This window comes from Crocodylus siamensis, chromosome 1 (assembly GCF_052110815.1).
Source record: "Crocodylus siamensis isolate JL-2025a chromosome 1, ASM5211081v1, whole genome shotgun sequence".
Taxonomy (NCBI): Eukaryota; Metazoa; Chordata; order Crocodylia; family Crocodylidae; genus Crocodylus; species Crocodylus siamensis.
The window spans coordinates 140,519,733-140,532,754 of NC_143395.1; the positions used below are offsets into that span (position 1 = coordinate 140,519,733).

The following is a 13,022-nucleotide window of genomic DNA, read 5'->3' on the forward strand; positions in this document are numbered from 1 at the left end:
TACAGCTCATAGGTTCAGACAACACCAAGTATGTGACTGCCAAGTGTGGAGGCCTGCAGAGTAGGAGACCAAACAGAGAAATCAGATATCAATTTCTAGTATTTGGAGATATTTTACTTTTATAGACTGAGGCAATAATCCATCTTCTTTCAGCTAGGACTTATACAAATGTTGCAACTGATAACCTTATCTAAATACTACTACGTTAATATGCTACTACACTTAAATTTTAACATTTACTGAAGTGCATTTTTAGGAGAATAAACTGACAGGAAGGAAAATAAATGCCCGTAAAAATCAAGAATACACTATCCTATTTACTCAATTTTAATATTAGGATTTTTCCCCATTTAACATGGGAGCAAACCCTTCACCTTAGAATCAGGTATAAGAGTGATTGGGGATGGGGTAGGCATCTGCTATGGCTCAGACTCCAGCCCCTAACCAGGGTTGAGGATGCAGCCACAGCCACTGCCTGAGCCCCCCATCAGATCTAAACCCTACCATCTCCCCCCTACAGCCTCTTCTTTCCCCTACCATGTCCCACCTTTATGCAGCCTCTGTACCCCTTACCCTCGCCCCACATTCGCAGGCTCCGTCCTAGGGCACTGAGCACAACCCCAGCCCAGCTGTTATGGGGCCTGGACTGGGGCCATGCTCCATGCCCCTGGCTAGAGCAGGGATGGAGCCTGCCTGCATGCAGCAAGGATAAGAACAGGTGGAGAAGCAGGAGTGGAGAAGAGTGGCCCTGACACTGCATTTGGGGGGGGGGAGGGGGAGGGAGAGACGGGCACAGCCAGGGAACAAGTTGCTTGACCTCCGCACACTACCTGCACCCCTGCTGCCTGCCCACCTGCAGAGGTAGGAGATGAATTACAGCCAACCATCCAAAAATAGATTGTATACATGGAAAATAATTAAAATGATGTACTGCATCCTTCATTTCCATGTATAGAATCTAATTATTGGGGGATAGTCTACATTCATCCTAGATTTGGGCAAATAAGGTATTTTAAAACTATGTCCAACGTCTATGCATTTATATAAGAGGATAAAAAATTTTAAAGAACCTAAATTTCCCATTTTACAGTGAACTTGTTTTCTTTGCCATTTTGCGGCCTCTTAGAAGGATATTTCAGTATGCCACAAAAACATACCATCTTCTGTTACACTCATTACCAAAGCATCTAAGATTATCTAAAGGAGACCTAGGACTCTTCTCCTTCTCTACCAACAGTAGAAAGACAGTGAAGTAAAAGATTTGTTCTATGCATCACAAACTGACCATATCCCCTGTCAGCTAAACATGACCATAGGCTTAATAAAAAAAAACCTCAACATTTATCCAACTACCACACAGTTGTACTGGAATACAACAAAAACTTCCTAATCTTAAGTATAAGAAAGCACCAATAGTCTCAGATTTCATACTGCATGTCAATTTTTGGCACATGGTGAATTTTAAATTCAATTTTTAATTAACACGTCAAGAAAACCTTCCCAAATTTTCACACACACACAAAAACAGAAGAAAGAAGAAACACTGTAATTTACACCAGATTGGACTAATAGTCATTAAATAATAAATTTACCATCAATAACTTGCATAGTGATATCAGGGGTGTGATGCCCTTAAGTTTTATATTCAATACAAACAATAAAAAATTATCTGGTATTAAAACACAGGAAAATAGGAACATTCAGTTAATTCTAAATCACCTTTAAGTCCCATTAGCCTAGTGAAAATTATCAATGGTTACTAGATGACTGAAGGATAGGAAAATACTTACCTCATCAAAATCAGAAAAGATTAATTTCCTGTCTTTCAAAATGAAAAGTAACCAAACAGGAAGGCACATAGCAGAATTGGCTCCAACATTACACTCATCTTTAAGATGAAAGAGTCTTTGCCTACAAGATTATGGAAACATTTGTAATCTGGAGCCCCAAAGGAATAGGAGTCTCTAAAGCGGCAGTAAATGATGGCTTTATTAATGGTGAGCAGTACAGACAGATCTTATTCCAATCGTTAGTGATCTAAGTGGCACTTAGGCTTCTCGGTGTCTATGCACAAGCCTCTTCCTCCCTGGTTCCCAGCCCTGCAAAACCTTTAACACATCTTTTGTAGCACACCTTATTTAGCCATAAGGCCACGTAATAAAAGCAGAACCTTTTTGCATTAACAGTTGTTCAGGGACTTGAGCTAGATGGTTTAGGAGCATACTTAAATACCTTAAAACATACCGATTACTAATAGATGGAACAGGACCTGGTGCTATATGTGCTTTAATCAAGTTTCATAATTTCTTGTACGTTAATATGTACATACTCTTTTTAAAAGAGATCTGCATTGATGCACTTTTCCAAGATCAAACTGGTCATTATAAAATTTGGAAATCCTGGACTGATATGCAAGATTGTCTGGTCTGTATGCAAGATATGGAATACTTGAAAAAGTGCACTAATCAGAACAAAAGGAACACTGTATTTGTCTTCATTAATCCAGAAGATACCGGATAGACAGAGAGGATAACCACTAGGGCTATGCAAAGCTTCTTCGGTCACTGATTCGATTCAGCGGTGATTTGGCCCGATTCAGCAGCCAAATCTCTGAATCCAAACCTCTGAATCAATTTGGAGAGATTCAATGATTCAGACGTAGACACAGCTTTAAATGTTTTTTCTACATACCTCAAGGTACCAGACAGCTCATGAGTGCTGAGATGGTGGGACAGATGGAGCATCCCCATGGAAGCACTGGGAGGGAAGGGGGGTTCCCAGCATGCTCAGCGGCAGACCCAGAAGTGGACAAGAAGCACTTCCGTCCACTTCTGGGTCTGCTGCAGAGCACGCAGAGGATTCCCCCCTACTCAGCGACTGGTGCCTTCTGGGTCTGGGACCAGCACCTGGGGTCCGCCCGTGGCCAATTGCTAAGTCAGGGGGACCATGGGGAGAGGTCCACAGCCAAGCACATGGGAGGGCCCTATGTGCTTCTGTGGGATACTCTATCCATCTCACCACCTCAGCATTCATAAGCCACGCTTGGTACCTCAACGTATGAAGAAAAAACACTTAAAGCTGTGTCTATGGCTGAACTTGCGTCGAATCTTCAGATTTGGATTCGGCTGAATCGAATCAGGACAGTGATCTGAATCAACAAATCGAATCGCTGTCCCTCGATTTGGGCCAAATCCAAATAGAATATGGCCTGTTTCACACACCCCTAATAACGACCTGCAAAATGAAAAATACAGAACCCTTCCTACCATGAAAAGGAAAACTGGATGAGTCAAACCATAATCAGATGTAAATCCTCTTACTTGTCCGTTATTATACTGAACCCAGCTCACATTGGTAATAACTAAAATCAGTGCCACCCAAGGATTCTCGAGTGAACCTCTGTGAAGTCATCTTTTCCATGTCGTTCACAGCAGTCTTCCCTCAATCACTCACTAATCCCCCAATAGAAAGGTTCAGGTGACAAAGCACTGAACAGAAGTAAAAAAAACAGAGCAACCATCTCTTATCCCTTCCAGATGGGGGTTGGAATTACACTGTACAGCTATTTTGAAGATCCTTTGGGCCCAATGTTCTGAAAACAGCACCTTTTTCAAGTGAAAAAAAAATCACTTAATTTTAAGAGGAAAAAATTACAACCATGTTTTAAAAAAGAAAGATGTCTCAGGCTAATAAAATAGAAAGAGATAGTTAACAGTCTGAGTCTGAAGTCAGGCAGAAGGTAAAGCAAGGTAGCACCTTAAAGACTTATTCAGAAAGGCATTAACTTTCATTGGAAAAAGCCTACTTTGTAATAGCATCTGACAAAGTAGGCTGTCACCTATGAAAGTTTGTCATTCTGAACAGAATCGTCCTTCAAGTTACCACCCATGCCCTGCCCTCTTAATGCAATCAGCTAGAGTTTTACAAACATTTACCAAAAAAAAAAAAAGCACTTACCTCTTTTATTTTTGCATATGCTTGACCTTTGCTACTTGCTGCAACAGCAAGAACCTCAGTATGAAAAACAACTTGAACAAAGGCTTTTAAATTAGACCAAAATATTAGCTGTGTGTTGCTCAGAGAGGATATAATTTTCCAACCCAGATCAAACGCTTCAATGCAGAGAGTCTCAGATGAAACCAGAAGCTGAAAACACAAGAGCAGGAAGCAGTGTTTTATTTTGGGGGGAGAAAAAATATTTCTGGCTATTACTGCCTTTAAACTGCTTTCTGTCTCTTCTTACCTTGGGGATAAGTATTTTCATGCAATGAAACACAGGTAAAACCTGCTCAGAAGGAAGAACAGTTAGAGCTTCCAAAGCAGACTGGAAAGTTCTTCTTGGTCTCTGAACTGCAGGCAAATCTAATTCCAAAGTCTCATCTTCTGATCGTGGTATATGGTTCTGATACTTTTTTAAAAGAAAATGAAGGCAAACCCACTGATCATGTATGTAGCAGGCAACTATTTTCCCCCATCCTTGACAAGAAGTTGATTCTTCAAATAAACTGCAAAAAGAGACCATATGTTCAAGTCCATACTAATACATCAGTTTCCCTACGCACAAACTATGTGATCGTGTACTACCCTAACACAAGCAGAACAGAATCAAAAGTATTTAATGGGACATGAAATTGCCATTTAGACAATTTCTAAGAGCCTTGTTACTGACTTCAATGAGTCTGACTGAGCCCTACATTCCAGAGTTACAACGGAATAGGCTGAGATAAGACAACCCATTTAATCTTCACCAAGACCTGTATCTAACAAGCTGGAAGACTATTTGGATAACTTGAACTCTTTATTTAAATTAACATAAAAAAATTTGTATCTTGTCAAATATTACTAAATAAGACAGGCATTTTAGATTTGCTTTATTTGGTGTTAAAAAATTTATCATGGAGAATGATTCATACATGATTCGTAGCACAAACATACCTACTTTTTTCTTCAATAGAAGATGGCTTCTTTAATACTTGATTAAGTTGAGCAGAAGAAATAAATCTTTTTAGGGTCTCAACAGGTTGCATAGATTCAAGTTGCAGTTCAGGTTTCTGATCAATAATCTCACACACCACAGTTAGCGATGCCATACTAACTACCTTCTGAATCTGTTCTCGAAGTTTTGGCTCCTGGTATATTAAAATTAAACATAAAGAGTAAAACAGTGCAATTTCCTCTGGTAAGGTAAAACATAGCAATATATCTGAAAACCTGACTACAAAATAAAATATAGGGAAAAACAAGTACGTACTGTATCCTGCAAATTACAGAAACTCACTCCAGAATATTCTTGCACTTATGCACCTACAGTTATGGTTGACCTGCAACCAAGGTCAACCTTAAATTCCTATTTTCTATTTACAGCAAATTGATTTTAAACAGATTATTCAAATAGTCACACATCAACTTCTCTCGTAAATTCTAAACTTAAATTCTGCTATGGAAAACTGAACCAAAAAGTAGAATTCAGGCACATGCAGTCACAATCCAAGCTTGTAACTAGACTACTTTAGTTGCTCTTGAAGACAAAAATAGTCATTCCAAAAAGGGAGATATATTCCATTTGAGAAGAGTGGGAAGCAAGAGAAACTAGGCCACTTCCTATAGTACAAGATTCAGTCTAGTACTAATTAAAGTGATTTCTGTATAGAATCATACAAGTTCAAGTGAGGATCAATGGGGCAGAGAAGCAGATTATTTAAAATTGACAATGAATACCGTCAGTGTGCTTGGCCATTTTCAAAACAAAGTTATAATGGTTATCATAAAATTTTTGCTGAATGCCTTTAGGTATCAGGAACACAAAATGGTTCCTCATTCCTTCCCCCAACAGATGACTGACAAAATCTATAGTATTCACTTAGAGCACAGTATCCTTCAAGCAAAACATATGCACTAAAAGATGGATTACACACACACAATCACAACTTAAAGACGCCCAACTGTAAAATTAACAACGGTTTCAAAAGAAGTAGCTGAATGAAGGTCTCAGATGAACAGTTTAGGTGAACACTTGTTGGTTCTACGAGCTTAAAAATTCCACTGAAAGATGCAGCAAATTGTAAGGTATGTAAGGCAAAGAAGTGTTAAAAAAAGAACAAGAAATCTTTTAAGTTCTTCTCCCTTTATGCTGCCTGCTAAAATACACCTTAGGAAATTAAATCCGTATAAAAATATTTTTGATAAAGCAAATGCTCCCAGATCAAAAACTCATTTCAGTAAATTACAAAAATGTAAGGATTTCTAGCAGTATTAATTCAAACATATTTCTCATATTTAATACCTTATTTTCTTCTTTCTGTTGCTAAACATACATTTGCTTTATATGTAAAAATATTTTAATACAGAAACTACAATATAAAATTAATCTTTATCATTGTGTACTTGATCTTGAAAATGTAACATTGTATTCATATGAGGCTTTGAGAGGAACAGGCTTGCAGTTTATTCTATTTTAAAGATATCAAACCTTTTACTGTAGTTGAAGAAAAAGCATTCAACATCATAATCCATTATTACAACCAATAAATTGCTTTCGTTACACAGCAGTTTTGTAAGTTAACAGAGAATTATAGTACTGCAATACTAAAAATGTCCTTTTGCAGCTAAGGTACAGAGCATTTACCTGAAATATTTAAACTGCCAATGAATTACATGAGTATTCTGCAAAATATTATATTAACTAACAAATGTTATCATATAATCAGCCATTCCTTAACCCTGTTGTTTGAAAGCATCTAAAAATTACCTGTTCATTACTTGCCTCCTGCAGAGTATGAATAGAGGCATTTGTCAAAGAAGAGATGAAATTCCAGATGGATGGTCCCTTTTTCCAACCAATGTTCAATGATAAATTTACCAGCTCTGATACTAAAGCCAAGTATAAATTACAACGATCCAAATCTGAAACCTCAAATGAAGAAAAAAAAATTAGCATTAAAAAGGGAAAATTTTCAACTAAAAATTAGACATAACTAACAACTTCTATAGAAAAAGTCAGGAGCAATCACAACCACTAAAATGTTTTCTTTTCCTGTAATTAGGGACAGTTTCTCTCCTTTTCTACCCAGTTCCCATCTACATCAAGGATCTCTGTCTGAGTAACCATTAGCAGCAAAAAACCCGACAAAACCCGACACACTGAAGTAAGTTTCCAATTTTCTTTTCCACCAAGAGCAGTTTTGCCTTTCTTCCCAATCAGTTTTATCAAACACACCACTGCCCTCCCTTCTCCTAAAGACGTTTCCTCATCACAGATTAGAGTCCCAGGATAAAAACAAGCTCTCATTTATCTTCTGTCTTACTTTGCTTTCCTACCACATTCATCTTTTGGCCTGTTGCTTCTGTCTCTTCAGTCCCTGATGCTCACACCATTTTATCTTTTTCCTCATTCTCAAGTGTGGGGTCAGTCTGCAGGTGCGATGCAGTGCGATGACCTGGTCCTGCATACTCGCTCTGCCACGCACACACCCAACCCTGTGCACCAATCCAATCCTGCATGTTAATCCTCCCACAGGCCCAATTCTGGCTGCAGAGCAGCCCGATGTGCCGTCATGACCTAACACACAGGGCCATGTTTGTCCAGCGTGCATAACCCCCCATATGGCTGGAAATTTAGCAGCAAAGTGGAAATTAGTGTTGCCACCACTCCCCCACCAAATTTCCAGACCTATGAGGAGTCCCGCAGGATGGATGACAGGTACATGGGCCAGAGGTTAAGCACCTCTGATCTAAAACATGCCAGACATATGCTTAAACTGCATAAAAGCTTCCAGTCATGGAGGAAAAACAGCTTTGAGATAATAAGTTCCAGTACTTAAAACACCCTCATCATTAGAATATTCTTTTTAACATATAAACTAATTCTCCCATGCTGTAATTCAAGTTATTTCTTGTCATATCATGTGTATCAACTGACTGCCATCCTCTTTCTAACCCATCCTATCAGTACTTGAAGATTTATCAAATCCTTCCCTCAGTCTTTTCTTCTTTAAACTACGTAATTCAAATTCCCACAACATTTCCTCATCTCATTGTTTTCTAGACCATTAATCATTTTTGTTGCTCCCTCCTGGATGCTTACAAATTTTGTCCACATCTTTCTTGAAACAGCAGACCCAAACTGAACAGACGACTTCAGGAATATAGTATAGTACTTTCCACTTGCCTTCAGTGTATTTCATCCTATTTATTTAACACACTTTTCCAATGTATCAAGGTGATTTTTTTCTCTAGAGCAGTAGTTTTCAAACATTTTAGCTGTTTACCCCATTTACCTGCAAAATACTGCTGATTGTACCCCTACACCTTGCATGTGCATCTTTAGAAAGTGTCAATACCAACATCTACATGCAGAAATGCCATTACTTACTGCATACAGACTAATCACAAGCTCCATCACCATTGTTAAAGTTTAGCATTGACTATCTCCAGGGGTACATGAACCTCAATTTGAAAACAGCTACTCTAAAATGCCTGTTACCTCACCCAGCTAAATGCCATTGACAAATTTGCTAAGCATACACGTACGCTCAATTCCATTCTTTGAAACATTAATAAAAGATACTGAACAGCAACAGATGCAGGACAGACCCTTATGAAACTGGAAATATCTCCTCCCAGGCTAACACCGAGTCATGGATGACTACTCTGTGAGCATACTATTCCAACCACTTACAAACCCTCTTAAAGTAGTTTCCTCTCTAAACTATATCTCTTTACCTCACTTGTTTGGTGAGAAATAGTGTCAAGAGCCTTACTAAAGTAAAGGTACATTGCATACACTGCTTTCACTTGGATTTTTTGTTTTATGGGGGTCTTCTTTGTTTGTTTGGGGGGGGGTTGGGGGGGGTTGTTGCTGTTTTTACAAGAGCCACCACGTTATCACAGAAAGAAAAACTGGGTTGATTAGGTATAATTTGTTCTTTACAAATCTACATTAGCTCCTAGTTAACACCTTGATACATTCTAGGTACGGGTGGCACCAATAGCCAATTTTTAATGAGCCATATTGGCCAATATGATTCCAATATACAACCCCACAGCGTGGAAAGCGGCAACCAGCTGGTAAGTCCATTGTGGGGCAACAGATGGGTGGAGGGAAGGGATGGGGGAGGCGTATGGAAGCCCCTGCAGTGAGCAAAGGAGTGGGACTGGGGCTGCCCAGCTGGGGTAGGGCAAGGCATGGGACGGAGTCACGGCTCATCGGGGGGGGCAGCTCCCACAGCTGCACACAAACCAGGAGGGCATGGGGGGAGGGGGAGATGGTGTCCCCAGATTGCATGCAAACTGAGGACAAGCTGCTGCCACTGGCTGGGGCCAGCACTGGCTCTTCCCAGCAGGTGGCTAGGCTGGGCTGGGCTAGGCTAGGCTAGAGGCAGACAGCGGCAGTGCTAGGAGAAGGGGGCTGCAGAAAATGTTGGGGTGACTAGCACCCCAGCCCCCTCCCAGCACCACTGCCACCACCCAACTCAAGCGCAGCCAGGCATAGCCCCTGCCGGGTAGAGCCCAGCACAGCCCCAGCCCAACAGTCACCCCCGCCCTGCACACATCCGGGAGCACCCCCCCCTCCCCCCAAATGCCCTCCCTGGGTGCGTGCAGCAGCAGGAGCTCACCTCCACCTCGGATGAGCCGCAGATCTGTCCTATGCCTTGTGCCATCCTGGTGGGCAGTGCCTGCCCCTACCCCACCTCTCTATCACTACGGGGGCCTCAATCTGCCCCCTCTCCCACCCCTTTTCTCACAACAGACTTACCAGCCGAACCAGGCTGCTCTCCACACCGCCAGGCTGCGCTCCTGTCCACCCATATGCTGTGCTGCAGCTGTGATCCGATATGGGACCCATGTATCAGTGCATCTCTAATTCTAGGTGGTTAGAAATTGATTGACTGATGGTATGCTTCACTATTTTTACAGGTACTGAGTTAAACTGATTGGTTTGCAATTCCTTGGATCCTGCTTTTTTTCCCATTTTTAAAGTTGGACACTGTTTGTCCTTCTCCAATCTTCTGAAATACCTCACAACCTCCACAATTGTCAAAGACTCCACAATTACTTAGCCAATTCCTGGATTACTCTAGCATAAATCCCACCAGGTCCTGCTGATTTGAAAGTATCCATCTTATCTATGTGATTTTTAACTTGTTCTTTCCTTTTACTAGCTGATTACGTACAGCTCATCCCCAAGACTGACTGTGCTCCTCATTTAATAATTAACTCTTTATAAGACTGAAAAAGTAGGCAGTAAACACAACAGCCTTTTCTGCGTAGTATATTATTAACTTACCTTCTCCATTCAATAAGGGACCTACACTTTTTACTCTTTGCAGAGTTCTGTGTCAGTCTGATGCATATAAATGATGATTAGCAGTTTTTTTAGGTAGTTAAACATTACTATCAATGCATCATTTTAAGACTTTCACTAATACAATAAAATGGGAAGATTTTAAAATTTTCACAAGCCTGTAATACACTACAATAAAATGGGAGCAGGACAATAGAAATGTGACTTCAGGAAGTACCAAAACACTCAAAACCTCAAACTGACAGATGTATACCTCCTAAATCTACTCAGTCAGTATCTCTGTTGGACTTTAGATCTGAGCAGTGACATACCATATGGGCAAATATAAAAAGCTCCTTGTCCTTTTCTGTTGCAAATGCCAACTACAAAGTCAATTTAATGGTTAAAAGAAACCAACCAATTTTTCATTTGTATTGTGATCTTTTCTGAATTCCTTTCACTGAAAAAAAACCCGATATGCCTCAGCAGGTTACTGTTAAAATAAGTTTACCATGACTATTTCTATGTAAAATGATGTTCTGAGGATGGGAAGTATTTTGTTTAGAAACTTGTAAAAAAATTCTGCTGAATCAGATTAACAAGCAAAAATGCACCAAAACAAGTAGACAGCAAGTCTTTCAGGAAATACTTACAGTATTTAAATCATCTGTAGTAAGCCTTCGAAGAACAAAATCTAAAACACTATCTACAGAAGTCTCAACACACTTCCAGAGAAAAGTTAATACCCCGTCTGTACAGAAAACAAACAAAAAAAATATCACTAACACAATGGAAAAATACTTCGTTTAAGAAATATTTATCATTTTTCTTCTTCTTAGCTTTAGGCATCCTATACTCCAGAACACATACAATGCTCTGTTTCTTAAAAAAAACAAAAACATTAAACTATATGTTGAAAATCCCTTAAATAAGTATTTAAAACATTTAGTATATTTGAAGGGCATTCAGAGTCCCAAATCAAAGCTGATATATTAGGGTGTCACACTAATAGCCAGGTAAACCTCTAGTTTGTCACTTTCTGTTTATCAGATGCCAATGTAAGTTTATACCAAAAGATGCTCAAATGCAGCAATCTAGGTTTTTTTGGTTATAGCTGGTCTAAGAACATATGCAGACAAGGTTCGTTTGGTAGATGTGATATCTTTTATTGAATCAACTGAATAGTTGGGGAAACATTTTTTGCAAGCTTTCAGGTATTATCACCCTTCTTCAGGCATATGGCATCTTTTCTGTTCTGAGACTCCAAGGAATAAAAGAATCCAGTATAACATCTGAGCATGTGCTTAACTTATAAGCACTCAAATAGTTTTTCTATCTAAGCATATACTCTAGGGTTTTACCAACTGGGAACCCACAGTAGTTAGAACTGTTCTCAAACTTCATTATATTGCATTATGGCATTCCAATAATCCTAACTATGTGTGAGCACTAATTTAATCTTTATTACAAGAGTTGCTCAGTCTTGACTTTGTACAGTAAAGATAAGGCTGTAGAACAGGTTCAATTCGCACTCAAATTTCCTACTTTTCTGAAACATTATTTATTCTCTACTCTCTCCACAAAAACATTTAGTTTCTTAAAAGAAAAAAAATAGAGCAAAATTCCTTCAACTGCCTTTGAAGCTGGAAAAGTGCCTTTTTATATTAAACTAAGATTATATACCTCACCAAGAAGATCATACTTGCAATCATACATATATGTGTTTGAAAAAATAATCCTCTGGCTGCAGGCAAACTGAAGAATGAGCATGCACATTAGAAAAGATCACTTAGGCAAAACTGCCACTTGTCCAATGCTTCCAAGGGACACAGTAAGAGGCACCTACATTTAGTAATTTGGCGACTGTGTGGCAGGTTGTGTTGGGGGTTTTTTTTGTTTTTTTTAATGGGGAATAGTTTTATATGAATACAGAAGTGAAAATTGTTATGTTACTTTCTTAATACTTTCTCAAGTATTTTATCTTTGAGTAGAGCATACCCTAAAACTTATTTTCAGGAAATTATGAGCTAATGAGAGCAAGGATTGTAACTGAAACAACAGTATCTACCATTAAAGGAAGTTTAGGATAGAGTCTGATTATGAAACATGAGAACACAAAATACATTCCCATGACAGTCTACAGATGAAGACATACATAAGTTACAAGAGTAAAAACTGAAATAAATAAATGTGGCAAAACATTCAGTCACTAACATAAGTCAAGGCACTTTTTGGGTGAGCCGTGCCCTACTGGCACTAGACGTGTACCGATACATCGGTCCATATTGTATTGGCACCGATAAAAGGAAAATTAACATTACTGGCAACCAGTTTTTTTTGGCCGATGTGGCCAATAATGTGGCTGATAAATGCCGAGTGCGTGCATGCGCGCAGCTGCAGCATGCACGTGGCCAGCCCGGCAGCTTGGAGAGCAGCGTCTGGCTAGTAAGTCTCTTGTGGGGGGAAGGAATGGGTGTGGGGAGAGAGCAGATCGAGGCCCCTGCAGTGAGAAAAAAAGTGGAGCTGGGGTTGGGGCTGGGGCAGACACTGCCCAGCTGGGGCAGAGTGGGGTGTGGGACAGAGCTGTGAGAGGCTCATTCAGAGGACATGGATCCTGCCACTACGCACACCCCAGGGGAGGCATGGGGGAGTGGGGGCATGTACCCCCAGATTGTGGGGTGAAGCCAGGCTGCCACTTTGTGCTGGAGCGGGGGCAGCACCGGGCTCTTCCCAGTAGGGG

At 39.9% G+C, this 13,022-nt stretch overlaps 1 protein-coding gene across 2 annotated transcripts in view; it reads right to left on the reverse strand.

The window, feature by feature from the left end:
- TARBP1 (tRNA guanosine 2 -O-methyltransferase TARBP1) overlaps positions 1-13,022 on the reverse strand; it is an 84,399-nt gene that overhangs the window by 43,704 nt on the left and 27,673 nt on the right. For both annotated transcript variants that reach the window (XM_090044314.1, XM_090044304.1), the window contains exons 13-17: positions 10,936-11,033; positions 6,749-6,910; positions 4,936-5,129; positions 4,244-4,505; positions 3,958-4,146 (exon numbers count right to left, since the gene is read on the reverse strand). In XM_090044314.1, the coding sequence (XP_089900440.1) occupies positions 3,958-4,146; positions 4,244-4,505; positions 4,936-5,129; positions 6,749-6,910; positions 10,936-11,033 (905 nt within the window). The remainder of the gene's footprint in view (positions 1-3,957; positions 4,147-4,243; positions 4,506-4,935; positions 5,130-6,748; positions 6,911-10,935; positions 11,034-13,022) is intronic.